Source organism: Molossus molossus, unplaced genomic scaffold (genome assembly GCF_014108415.1).
Source record: "Molossus molossus isolate mMolMol1 unplaced genomic scaffold, mMolMol1.p scaffold_m16_p_11, whole genome shotgun sequence".
Taxonomy (NCBI): Eukaryota; Metazoa; Chordata; class Mammalia; order Chiroptera; family Molossidae; genus Molossus; species Molossus molossus.
The window spans coordinates 83,002,048-83,015,896 of record NW_023425346.1 but is presented as its reverse complement, the minus strand read 5'-3'; the positions used below and the strand labels follow the sequence as shown (position 1 = coordinate 83,015,896).

Genomic DNA, 13,849 nt, shown 5'->3' with positions numbered 1-13,849 from the left:
ACAGACCCCAGGATCTGAGCATCAGCAGCCTCTCATGACTATAATATGGGTTTTAGTTCCTCTGACACTTTCCCAGCCACAGAATTCTTTCTGCTTTTTGAACCATCCATCAGCTTTTTAAGTTGCTGAGGGTTGCACTTTGCTCTCCAGCTCCGCCCTGGGCGTCCCGCTTCTCCTGGATTTCACTCCACCCTGATGCTCTGCCCCAGCCGGCAGGGAGCCACTGCCTTGCTTTAGACGGAGGCCCTGTGCCTGGGAACAGTCTTTCTCAGCTCTATTTGCCAGGCTGCTGCCTTTCAAGCAATGAAATCTGTGCATCTTGGGGATGCCCGGACTTTCCCTGGCCTGTATGTGCCCTTAGTGAGGGTCCCATGTGCCTCAAAACATGCCTCTCAGCCCCTCTGTCCTGCCCCACACTCAGCTAACTGCTGCCTTTCACTCTGTGAGGGCACACGCATACCTTGGGGTATTTCTCTGAGCCCAGCTGTACTGTCCCTGCCTTTGGCATGCTGCCTCCAGAGGGAGAGAGAGAAAGAGAAACAACGATGTGAGAAAGACACATCAGTCGGCTGTCTCCCGCACACACCCCGACCAGGGGGTGAGCCCACAACCTGGGCAAGTGCCCTGACCGGTGACTGAACCTGTGACCTTTTGGTGCATGGGAAACACTCAACCAACTGAGCCACACCAGCCAGGGCTACATATTATTTTCTGTTAATAAAATGCTAAAACTTTTTAAATAAAATATTTAGATAATGTATAAATACAAAATAGAAGAGAAAAAAACTCCCAAATTCCCATCAACCAAAAAGAAACACTGTTAGTATTTCACATATTTCTTTTCATCCTATTTCTATGCATAATTGCCTATTGTTTTAAACACCTTAATCCCCAATTTATATACATTTATTATATAATATTTTTCTTTTGTTAATGTCATTTTTCAATTAAATGTATAAGAAAAGAATTTCCCAAGGCTACAAACTCTTTACAAAAAATTTGAGCTTATTAACTAGTTCATCATTGGAAATGTTAATTCTTCACAATAATTATTAATCTTTCAATGATGATTTTTTTCCATTTAGTTCCCCCCAATCCAAATCCTTCTGCTTGAATCTTAGAAGTAAGATTATAAGATCAAAGGATATAACCTTTGGAAGTTTTTTTAATATATGTTGCTAAATTCCTTTCGAGGAATGCATATAGCCTTTAGACATTAGATATTCTATATGGTAATTTATACAGTATGCTAGTGTTTTAGATATCATACGCTAAAGAATTTAATAACTTGTGATGTATCATAAGAGATTTTTTCCTTCCTTTTATTAAAAGTAATTATTTCATTTTATCAAGCCAATGATATGGAAATTATTTAAGAAACAAAATAACAGATGTTTTAAAATATTAGTCTTATTTCTCCTGCAAAAATGTTGCATTTGTTCTAAATGAACACTTCAATTTATGTGTCTTATATAAAACTTATCTTTAAACCATTAATAATTAATATCACATACATAAGTAATATCATTTTCCCTACAGTGTATCAAAACATCAGGAGATATTCAGTTTTCTTTTTAGAGAATATTTATTTTTCTTAAGTTATCTCAAAGTATTGCTTAAGGGTTGTAAACAATAGAAACACTCTTTATATTTTTAATTAAGGAGATAAAATTATGGATGCTAACAAAACTCTAAATTTTTCTGCCCTGGACGGTTTGGTTCAGCTGTTGGAACGTTGGCCCCCAGACCAAACAGTCACGGTTCAATTCCAGTCAAAGGCATGTACCTTGGTTGCCTTTCTGTTCCTGGCCCTGGTTGGGGTCAGGCAGGAGGCAACCAATCGATGTGTCTCTCTCACATCGATATTTTTCTCTCTCTTTCTCTCTCTCTCTCTCCCTCCCACTCTGTCTGAAAATAAATGGAAAAATATCCTTGGGTGAGAATTTAAAAAAAAAAAACTCTTTAAATTTTTCAATTAACTTTTAAATCATTCTATATAACATAGTATATATCTTGGATATATTACCATCCTTCACTATTTTGAATCTTGGAATACATAAAATCACAAAAAATGGTCATAAAATTATAGTTCAGTGAAAATAAAACCATGATTTAATTGAAAGGCCATTTAAAACCTGTGAAAAATTTGCATTTGTCATCCTTAAATGCATAGATAAATTCATCACGGAGTACCCTAAATATTGTGAATGTTTGTGTCAAGGAAATTGAAATAATTTTGAAGCATTTTATACGAAGTTGTTGTTGGCTTTAGTTCAATTGGAGAGGATATAGCAACTTCACATTGACTAATTGTATCTAAGAAGTTTGTCAACAATGAAATACGAACTGAAGATCTTCCAGCAACTTACTAAAGAGCTCATTTAGGTGGTAATAATTTATGTTAGAAAAGAAAAAAGTTAAGAAAGGAAGTTCTGCCCTGGCCAGTTTGGCTCAGCGGTTAGAGCATCGGCCCCTGAACCAGACAGCCCCTGTTCAGTTCCCACTAAGGGCACGTACCTCAGTTGCAGTTCATCCCCGGCCCCGGTTGGGGTCGTGTGGGTGACAACCACTTGATGTGTCTCTCTCACATCAATGTTTTTCTCTCTCTCTTCCTTCCTTTCTCCCTCCTGTTTTATCTGCAGATAAATGCAAAAATGTCCTCTGGTGAGGAGAAAAAAAAAGAAAGGAAGGAAGTTCTGACCATGCAAAATCAGAGAAAACTTCAACTCACCATTTCTCACCTCTCCCTCACCTTCAAAATATCATCAAGCATAAAGAAAAATGTCTAAGGTTGGGAGAATTTATGTATAATGACTATTCTCAGGGTTCTCATAAAAATCACTTATGCACCAACTCATCAAGCTCACTCTTGTGTCATGTGCATACATATCATCATGCATTTTACTCATGAGGTCTGAGTGGTAGGAGTTTCAGTGTGACTTTTAAAGAACCATGTGTAACTTAAAAGTAACTATCTAGTCCAGCCAGTGTGGCTCAGTGGTTGAGCATCGACCTATGCACTAAGAGGTCACCGGTTCAATTCCCAGTCAGGACACATGCCCAGGTTGTGGGCCCGAACCCCACTGGGGGCATGCAGGAGGCGGCCAGTCGATGTTCTCTCTTATGGATGTTTCTATCTCTTTCTCACATCTTCTCTCTCTAAAACTCAATAAAGGAAAAAAAAAACTTTTTTAAAGAGTAGCTATCTAGAAGTTTTCAAAGTTTTCATATGATTACTGTCCTAGAAACAACACTGATGAGGAATTTGTAGTTCAGGGCTCTGCTTTAGACCCTCCACCAGTGAGCTGTGTCACTTTGACCAGCAAATCCCTGGTTCTGAGTTGACTCATGTGTGTAAAATTAAAACGTATGGGAGCCCCAAACTTCTCTTTAATTCTACAACTCTAATTTTTCACATACTAATAAAATCAACTACCAGCAAGTCTTAGGAGATGGAAAATACAACTCTAAAATACAAAGCTCCTCCTGGAATATGGCGTGAGATGAGAAGCAGCCATTTACAGATAATCAAAAGCAATCATGAAGCATGTTGCTGATTACTTATTTAAATCTTGATACATAATACAATGGAATGGAAACATAACGTAATGCAACAATACACATAGACACGTATTCGTAAGTAGATACGTATATATCTCAGCCAGGTCGCTCTAACCTAAAGAAGATAACAGGATGTTTCTGGTCCTAGATGTTTCCTTCAGTATCTGAAAAGATTACAGCCCTGCTTTTATCTTTTATGATCCTCGTGTTATAGAATAAAAGGTTTTTACATATAATGGTTGACAATCAAAAATTGCATAAAAATAATTATTCTGTTCCCCCTTAGGGGCTCACAAATACAAAATGACCACTACCTTTCCTATGCTGATATCTGGCTGAAGAAAGCGAAGGCAGTCTGAATAATTAGCCCATGTCTTATTTAAACTGTGCATAAAGTCCCATGTTCCATTGGGGTTACAGTGTCGGAAAGCCACGCCTGTGAAGACATGAAGAGAACGATGACAGTGCTCAGGTCCTTCAGAGACCACTATTTTTAAAAAGTACATTTCAGTCCAAGCTACCCGTTTCAGAAAAACCCAATACCTTTATGATTGAAGTCATAAATATAAGGAGGGCAGGGGACAGCTGATATTTTCCCCACTGTTCCTCTGGGCCAACAAATGAGTCCATCCCATTCTGGAAAACAATTTCCCTCTGATGAGAAAAAAAAATTAAAAAGCAAATAAACAAAAATGCAGCTGGAACCAAAGAGTAAATTCTTTCAAATCACTACCTGTAGCAAAAAAATGTCAAATCACTGCCTGTAGCAAAATGTAAAACAAATCGGTAGTTTCAGAAACTAGAATGAGGTATATAGGATTCAAATGTCCCAAAATTCATCCACTAAGTCTCATAGAAGGAACATCTGATTTACATAAATTAAAAATACTCTAGTGATTCCAATATGAATATGTTATAGCAATTAACATATAAGAAACATTAGAATTCGGTGTGAACAACTTCTATAGTCATATTCTACTATCATAGTTGTAGCTACATTTTTTTACCCTGATTTTTTTAAAACTTGCTGCTAAAAATGAAACAAATTGAGCTTCACAGGTAAGCTCCAACATTTGGGTTTGCCTTTACCAATAATTTTAGTAATTTCTTTGAGTCTAACATTCATCTCAAGCAAAACTCTCATGAGCTCTACTCTCCTCGAGATGTACTCAGGACCCTATCACTTCTCACAACCTCCAATGCCACCAGCATGGTCCAAGCCCCTCATCTCTAACCTGAATTACTGCAGTAGCCTCCAGTTGGTCTTCCTGATTCTGTTCTTACTCTCCTTTCATTTATTCTTTGCATTTAAATTACAGTAGACATTCAATACTATATTAGTTTCAGGTATATAGCATGATAGTTAGACATTTATATAATTTACAAAGTGATCCCTCCAGAAATCAAGTACCTACCTGGCACCCTACATAGTTATCACAATATTATTGACTATATTCCCTATGCTGTACTTTACACTTTCATGATGTTTTTGTAACGGCCAATTTGCACTTTTTAATCCCTTAACCTTTTTCATCCAGTCCTCCAAAGCTCCATCTCATGTGGCAACCATCGGTTTGTTCTCTGCATCTGAATCTGTTTCTGCTTAGTTTGTTTATTTTGTTTTTTAGATTCCACATCTAAGTGAAATCATATGGTATTTGTCTTTCTCTATCTGACTTATTTCGAAAAGATACATGCATCGCTATGTTTATTGCAGCATTATTTACTATAACCAAGATATGGAAGCAATAGACTAATGGATAAAGATGTGGTACATATATACAATGGAATATTACTCAGCCATAAAAAATAATAAAATCTCACCATTTGCAACAGCATAGATGGATCTAGAGGGCATTATGCTAAGTTAAGTCCTTTCATTTATTCTTGACACAATAGCCCCAAATCCTCCAAAGGCTCCCCATCTTACTCTGAACAAAAGCCAAGTCTTTACAATGTCTGAAGGCCCCTACAGGATCTGCCCTCTCCCCTAGATGATCTCCCAAACCACAAATCCTACTAAACACCTCCTTTCTCTTCTCAATGCATTCCCCCAGATAGTCACAGGTTTATTCCCTTCCTCCTACAGATTGTTACCCAAACTTCAACTTCTGAGTAAACTCTCCCCATGTGAAATTACATCCCAACACACTCCTTATGGCCTCCCTGCTATATTTTTCACCTTCCAATATTGTGTTATTTTATTATTGTTTTCTTAAACCGCAGGATTGAAGGACCCAGAGGGTAGGAGATTTTGTCTGTTTTGCTTGGTACATTGGCCTCCAGGTACTTGACAAACATTCCGTCAGAGTCAACACTGTTCTGCAGGACTCCCCTCCATGAGCTGTGTCGTGAGCTTCCAAGAAGAGAGCACATCAGCCTGTCATATCCCCACTTCCCCAAAAGACACCATGTTTAATGAGTGCTGTTTTTGTTTTCTATTGCTACTTTCACAAATTTAGTGGTTTCAAATAGTCCAAATGTATTGTCTCACTACTTCTGTAAGCCCAAAGCCGGGTAAGCTTGACTGGATCTCTGCTTATAGACTCACGAGCCAAAGTCAGGGTCTAGACCAGGCCACATTCCTTTCTGGGGGCTCTGCGGGAGAATTTGTCTCCGTGCACATTCCAACTGCTGGCACAATTCAGTTCCTTACAGTTGTAGGACTGAGGTTCCCGTTTCCTTACTGTCTGTCAGCTGAGGGCTGTTCTCAATTTCTAGAAGCCATTTGCATTTCTTAGCTCATGTCCCCCCTTCCTCCATCTTCAAAGTCAGCAAAGCAGGTTGGATTCATGTCACATTTCGAGTCTCTTCTCCGTTCCCTTTACTGTGACTCTTCTGCCTTCCTAGGCCACTTGTAAGGGCCCATGTAACTAATTACATTGGGCCTGTCCAAATAATCCAGGATAATCTCCCTATTTTAAGGCCCATAACTTTAATTCCATCTTGTAACATGACATACACAGGCATAGCACCAGATAACAAGGAGTGGACATCTTGGGGGAGGGGGCGGAGAGGACATTATTCTGTTACCACAGCTACTATCCATTACAGCTCAATTTTTTAGTTACCAATTACACTAAGTGTAGCTGAGGATTTTCATTCTTGCTAATGTTCATTCCATCAAATTGTTTGTTTGGTTTTGAATAGTCAGCATAACAAAAGCTCATACAAATACTGATCTCTACAAAAAAGAATCCAGCATAAACCTGAAATTAACTTAATATCCACCATATCACACAGAAATAAATAACTTGATATGCTTTGTGGATTGTTGAAGGAATTTTAAAAAAAAAGAAAGAAAATGTTGCCCTGGCTGGTTTAGCTCGGTGGTTAGAGCATTGGCTTGAGGACCAAAGAGTTGCAGGTTCGATTCTGGCCAAAGTCACCTACCTCAGTTGTGGTTTGGTCCCCAGCCCTGGTCAGGGTCATGCAGGAGGTAACCAGTTGATATGTCTCTCTCACATTGATGTTTCCCTCCCTCCCTTTATCCCACTCTGTCTGAAGATAAATGGAAAAATATCCTCCGGTAAGGATTTTTTAAAAATAAAATAAAATAAAGAAAATGTCTTCTCTCGCCCACACTGTTTGTATAGAAGAGAACCTTGTCCTAGAAACAGTTTCACTTTGCTCACATAACAAAAGGCCTGGTCTTTCGATATCACAAGCAACCCAGGGACTCATCATACTGGCTCCTGCATCTGATGCACAACTTCCCTGCCTCTTCCCACCATTACCTGCTTTTTTTTTTTTTTTTTTAATAAATTTTTTATTTATTTTTTTGTTACAGATATTTTACCTTTTTTACCCCATTGGCACCCCCCTCCCCACCCCACCCCCGCCCCGTCCCCGGCTTAGTTGTCCATGTCCATTGGTCATGCATACATGCATATAAGTTCTGTGGTTTATCTCTTCCCACCCCCCCAGCCCCCATCCCCTCTTCTGAGGGATGTCAGTCTGTGCCCTACTTCCATGTGTCTGGGTCTACTGTGTTCCTCAGACTGTTATGTTCATTATATTCCGTATATAAGTGAGATCATGTGGTATTTGTCTTTTTCTGCTTGGCTTCTTCTTTCTCATTTACACAGAGGGCAATGAATGGCTCTCTCCCACCAACTTTGCCCTAGGCACTCTTCTCTGTCCTGATCCCATTCCAGATGCTTCCCACCCACTCGCTGTCTTGACCAGGCCATGCATCCCTATTTATCCGCACTGTCCAGTCCTTTGCCAGGTGGATATCCATCATGCAATCTACACAAACTGCAGCTGACCACACATCCTCGTGTTCTTGTAACTACGGGTCCCTCTAAAATGTGTGCAGCCATGTCATGTGAGCTGTTCTGGCAAGAGTCAGTCACGTGATGGAATGAAGTCTTCATAAAAGTCTAAGATCCAATGACCGGTTTATTCTATAGTTACACAGTCTTCACACTGCTATGGAGAAAAATATGCTGGTTTTTCCTCATGTTCAGAAAAGGACAGTTTTCTAGTTCCCTGTAAGATACCACTCCACACACAGACATAACCCCCCAAATTCAGAAAACAAATACTCCCCCAAATAAGGTTTCTGTAGATCATGTTCACCTTTCTGGTGGCTCTTTGACAAAGAGACTGATAAATATTCGTGAAAGGTTGAAATCACTGGAGAAGCCATGACCTCACGGATAATACAGAGATCCTAATTAACATCCGCTCTGATAATCATCTCACATCCTATGTAAGTAAATACTTTCATTATTTAGCAGGAAACTAATTCATTGCCTGATGACTCACCAATCTCCCTTTATAAATTAAGGCCATTAATCACATTTCCTGTAATCTTTTGCATGAGCCAGGACAAGCTCAATATTAGTGAAGCCTGTCAATCCATCATGTTTTTCACAGAACAATATAAAATTTGAAGACTCTAACTTGGTCTCTTTTCAGTTCTACAATCACCTATAACATAATGTAACCATATGTTCCTGAGTAGAATCAGGATCAATAATATTTTGGTTTGTGTTTTTAAATACTTGAATAGTTTTATAACTAGGTATTTGCATTTTACAGTTCCTCTCTTTGTAGATATGAAGAAAAACTTTATCATAACATTTTTTTCATTAAAAAAAGAGAATATTGTATATTCATCATTTAGAATTGACACTTGTTAATATTTTGCCATATTATTTCATGTCATTTATTTTTTGTGGTGGTATTTTAGATTAAATTGCAGACAGCATAACAGCTCACTCCTAAATATTTTAATATGCATCTCTTGAATGTAGAAAAAAATTTTAATGAGTATTTCTTAAATTAGCTAGTGAATTCATAATGTCATTCTACTTTTTTACATATAAAGTAAAGAAATTTTTTGTCAATTTACATTTAATTAGACATTTTTATTGAAGGGTAGAACAAAGTTTGACCAGATTTAATTCTGTCCTATTTGTATGGAGAAGATCTCAAAGAAAGTATCTTTTCTCTTTTAATATTTTTTCATCAACTTTTTCATGTTTCACATCGTCATAAATTTTAGCTGTTATGTAAGTTGACATCCAGATCATTACTCTTTTATGTGTAACGCTTGTGGTGTGTGACTGCTTCGCACTTGCTGGACTTGACCCATCCTATTCTCTCTGCCGGGAATGTCTTTTACTTTCTTCTCTACACATCTAGTTCCTGTTCTTTTCATTTTAAGATAAGATGACTATTCCTCCAGGTAGCCTCCTCTGATCTGCCCCCCATTGAGTTAAGCTGCCTTTCCAGTGATTCCATGGTTTGATGCCTCTGTTAATGACACCAGACTGAAAAGCATTATCATTATCTCCAGAGGCAAGGACAGAATCTGATTCACTTTTCCAGTGCTTAGTACAGAAGCAACAAACTGTGGTCACATTCGAACTGTTAAAGGAACACTGAAGATGATCATGTTGGACTGAGATATCTCCCAGCTCAGAATTTCATGAGACTTCATAGAAAACAGTTCATTCAGCCCTCAAAGATAATAATACTTATAAATTCCTTCACAGTACATTGCTCCTTCAGTGTTCTTTAGAGGTGACGTGGGTGAGTCCCCTTTTTAACACTATTGGTCTGGCCGTTCAGACAACTGCTTCCCGGTACACAAAGCCTACAAAGGTGGAATTAATATAAAAATCTTCTTTCTTATAACACAGCTTAGCTGGCTATAATCTAAAAGAATAAATCTTTGGCCAGAAATTATTTCATAAGGTCATTTGAGGCTTTTCTAGGTTAATCACTAAAGAATTAAATATAATATACATCTTCCAAACTAGTAAAGGGAGGGAGGATGAAATAAGGAAAAAAGTCTCAATTCAAAAGAAGCTGAAGAAGGTGGGGGTGGGGATGGAAGGGAGGAAAAGCTGGTGAAATGAAAAGCCCAAATAAGATGAACTGAATAAGCAGAATTAAACTTAAGTGCTATATATTAATAATCACAATTAATGTAATTGGACTAAATACTTCAGTTAATAGACAAAGATAATCAGAATAGATAACATGAAGTTCATGTGTGTCTTGATTATAAAAGATATTACCAAAACATAAGCATACAAAAAAGTTTAATGAAAGAATGGGAAAAGTCGCCCAGCTGGTGTGGCTCAGTGGTTGATCGTCAACCCACACCAAGAGGTCACTGGTTCAATTCCCGGTGGGGGCACATGCCCAGGTTGTAGGCCAAATCCCCAGTGGGGGGCATGCAAGAGGTGGCCAATAGATGTTCTCTCTCATCGATGTTTTTATCTCTCTTTCCCTCTCCCTTCCTTTCTCTCTGAAATTAATAAAGAAAAAAATATTTTTAAAAAAAGAGAGGGAAAAAAAAAGAATGGGAAAAGATAGAGAGTTGTTTAATGGACATAAAGTATACATTTTTGCAAGATGATTGGCTGCACAGCCATGTAAATGCACTTAACATTACTGAACTGTGTACTTAAAAATATTTAGGATGGTAAATTTAATGTTATCTGTATTTTATAATCAAAGACATTTTTAAAGGGTGGAAAAAGGCAAATACCTACCAAGAGAGGAAGAAACAAATATTATTTATTAGTTACTTTTAATATAATTATTTTATCTTATACATTTTTTAAATTATTTTAATCCTCACCCAAGGATATATTTATTGATTTTAGAGAGAGGCAGGGAGAGGGAGACAGAGAGAGGGAAACATCAATGTGAGAAAGAAACATCAGGTGGTTGCCTTCTGTACACACACCGACCAGGATCAAACTCGCAACCTGGGTATGTGCCCTGACTAGGAACTGAACTCAGACCTTGTGATTTAGGAGGATGCTCCAACCAACTGAGCCACGCTGGCCAGGGCTGGATCATATATTATTTAATATTTGAAGCAAAAGTACACTAAAGATAAAGAGGGCTGCTTCATTTAGAAACATATTTCTAAACTTGTATATACCTAAGAACATTTCTAAAATATATGAAGCACAAAATTCCCCATCATAGCAAGAGATTTTAAGATATAAACCTCAGACCAGAATAGGCCAAGCAGATAAAAAATCATTATGGACACAGAACACATGAACAATACAACCGATAACTTAACCTAGTGGACACTGAAACAACGTACTCAGCTGGAAAATCCCATTCCTCTGAAGACCACAGAGAACATTTATCAAAACTGACTGCAATATAAGCTGCTAAGTCACAACACCTTTTTAAAAATCAGTACTGTGCAGACCACAATCTTCAATAATAACCCACTGAGAAATCAATCATAAAACTTTTTTAATATTTGGAGACTAGCATCAAGCAGATAGCAAACTACATATTTTATTATGGGTTATAGCTTTAAGGACATTATCTGCTGCATTCAGATTGCTGGAATTTAGGGAGCTCCGTAAACAGTGGTTCCCTTCCCAGTTGAATTTGGAACCATTTAAGAAACTACGTAAAGAATCAGGCAGGTGGAGATCAAATAATCACTTTATTAAGAAAAAGGCTCTCTGGAGAACATGGCCTAGGTACATATAAATGAGCTTGCTTATTTGCTCATCTGAATTTTAGATACCACCCAAAACTACAGGCAACACCCACCAGGGCAGACCTTACCCCTCGAAGCCTACTGCATGATCGAGATAAAGCAGCACGCATGCTCTCTACAGGTAGACAGAACCCAGAGAGGCCAGAGGAACAGGCTGATGTGCACAGCTGCTATTCCCAAACTCACCCATCAGGCAAGTTACTCCTCCCATAGGGAGGGCAAAGCTAGTGGGTTAAAGAGATGAAAAGAGCCTGATTCTGCTGCACACCCCTCCACGTGGGAATGCAATGACTAATGAGCATCTCCTAATACTAAATAAAGGACATTTGCAATCTTGGTGAGGCCTGGGGGAGGGGCACGAGGAGGACACCACTTTCTTAGCATCCTTACCTCCTTCCTGGAGCTGAGCTGTGATGTTGAGTTCACACTGTACTTTGGCTTTCAGCACAAGGACAATCTGCTCTTCTATAGTAATGGTGCCATCAGAATCCAGCTGCAGAAGTGGACAAGACATGAAGAGCGAAAAACATTCTCATAATCTTTTTTTAAGCCATGATATATACAAACTGGCATTATTTTACCTTCTAATATACTTGAAAATTAAAGTTTTGATAACAAGCTATCTGAAATAGCTTGTTTAAGTCAAATAGTTTATTTAAGTCAAAATTCAAAATCCATCAGACTTGAAGATCATCTTACTTTCACCTGATTTGCCTAAAGAAAAAAAAATCCCAGCCCTGGCCAGTTTGGCTCAGCTGTTAGAGCGTCAGCCTGCGGTCCAGAGAGACCCGGGTTTGGTTCCTGCTAAGGGCACGTACCTCGGTTGCAGTTTGTCCCCCACCCTGGTTGGGTGGTGTGGGTGGCAGCCACTCGATGTGTCCCTTTTACGTCAATGTTTCTCTCTCTGTCCCTTCCTCTCTCACCCTCCCACTCTATCTGAACAAAAAACAAAAAAGTGTCCTCAGGTGAGGATTAAAAAAAAAAAGAAAAAAAAAATCCCATACTAAGAAATTTTAAAATAACTAGGCAATTAATTATATTAGGTATACTATAATTAGAAAAAAGTAATAAACAGATTGGAAATCTAGATTGTTTTGCAGAACCACTGTTTTATTGATTCTCTTGCAATATGTCAGTTAGGGCACATAGAAAGACAATGGACTAGAAGATTAAATTCAGCTCTACTGAAAAATCGCCCTGAAACCTTGGGCAAATCACTGAACATCTTCAGGTTCAGCGCAGACCTACACATGCACTTGGCCCAGGGATCAGAGAAGCGGAAGGAGACCCGGGGGAAGGGAGAGCAGTTGCCGGTCTGGCTGCTGCTCCCCTCTAACGAGAGGAGCCAGCAGGTGAGGGGTGACCTGTGTCAGACACAAAAGAGCCCGCCTTCACCTTCCAGGGGTGAAAAAACAAAACGGCTGCTGCTTCCCCTCTGGCCTCCAGCTAAACGCTGTCTCCTGCGGCCACCTAACCAGAACCACAAAGGGACACAAGTCCACACATTACAACAAAGCCACCAAAATCCGCCTCTGTCAATGTGGCACCGTCCACATCTCTTTTAACCACTTAATTTCCAAAATTTTCAGTAACAAAGTCAGGCTTCTCTCTGACACAACACAATTTGTTTGGTACCGAGAGTGATTCCAGGGGAACAGAATGTTAAGGAGGGGAAAAAAATCTCCATTTGTCATCTATGGTTGTGTAGCAAATTAACCCAAAACTTTGTGACGTAAAACAACAACATGACTTATCTGACAGCTTGGGACAGGTTTAGCTGGTGGTTCTGGTTCAGAGTCTCTTATGCGATTGCAGTCAAGACTTCGGCCATAGATACTGTCACCTGAAGACTTGACTGGGACAAGGGGATCTACTTCCAAGATGGCCCACTCACAGGTATTGGCAGCCCCGTGACTGGTGGAGGACACTTCATGGTTCTCTCCATACAGGTGCTTGAATGTCTTTACAACATGTCAGCTGGCTTCCCACAGCGTGAGGGACTCCAGAAAGCAAGCAAGGGCGAGACCACAACGCCTTTTCTGATCTAGTCTCAGTGTCACTCGGGATCAGTCCCATCATTTCTGTTCGTTAATAGCAGGTCACCAACTCTCACTAGAGAGAGAAATTAATCTCTACCTCTTAAAGGGGGGTATCAAAAATTTGTAAATATATTTTCAAACAACCACAATTTTCTGCAAGTGATCATCTATTTTCTAGAAAAAGAACACTGAGCATTATGTGTTCTGTAGGTTCATTAACAATAAAAGGGTCCAGAGTTTTGCAGTTCTG

The 13,849-nt window shown here is 39.0% G+C and overlaps 1 protein-coding gene across 1 annotated transcript in view; it reads right to left on the bottom strand.

Annotated features, from left to right (window-relative positions):
* PTH2R (parathyroid hormone 2 receptor) overlaps positions 1-13,849 on the bottom strand; it is a 79,985-nt gene that overhangs the window by 46,985 nt on the left and 19,151 nt on the right. Inside the window, exons 2-4 of the mRNA XM_036253259.1 lie at positions 11,951-12,053; positions 4,105-4,215; positions 3,876-3,997 (exon numbers count right to left, since the gene is read on the bottom strand). Coding sequence (XP_036109152.1) covers positions 3,876-3,953 — 78 coding nt within the window. The 5' untranslated portion in view covers positions 3,954-3,997; positions 4,105-4,215; positions 11,951-12,053. The remainder of the gene's footprint in view (positions 1-3,875; positions 3,998-4,104; positions 4,216-11,950; positions 12,054-13,849) is intronic.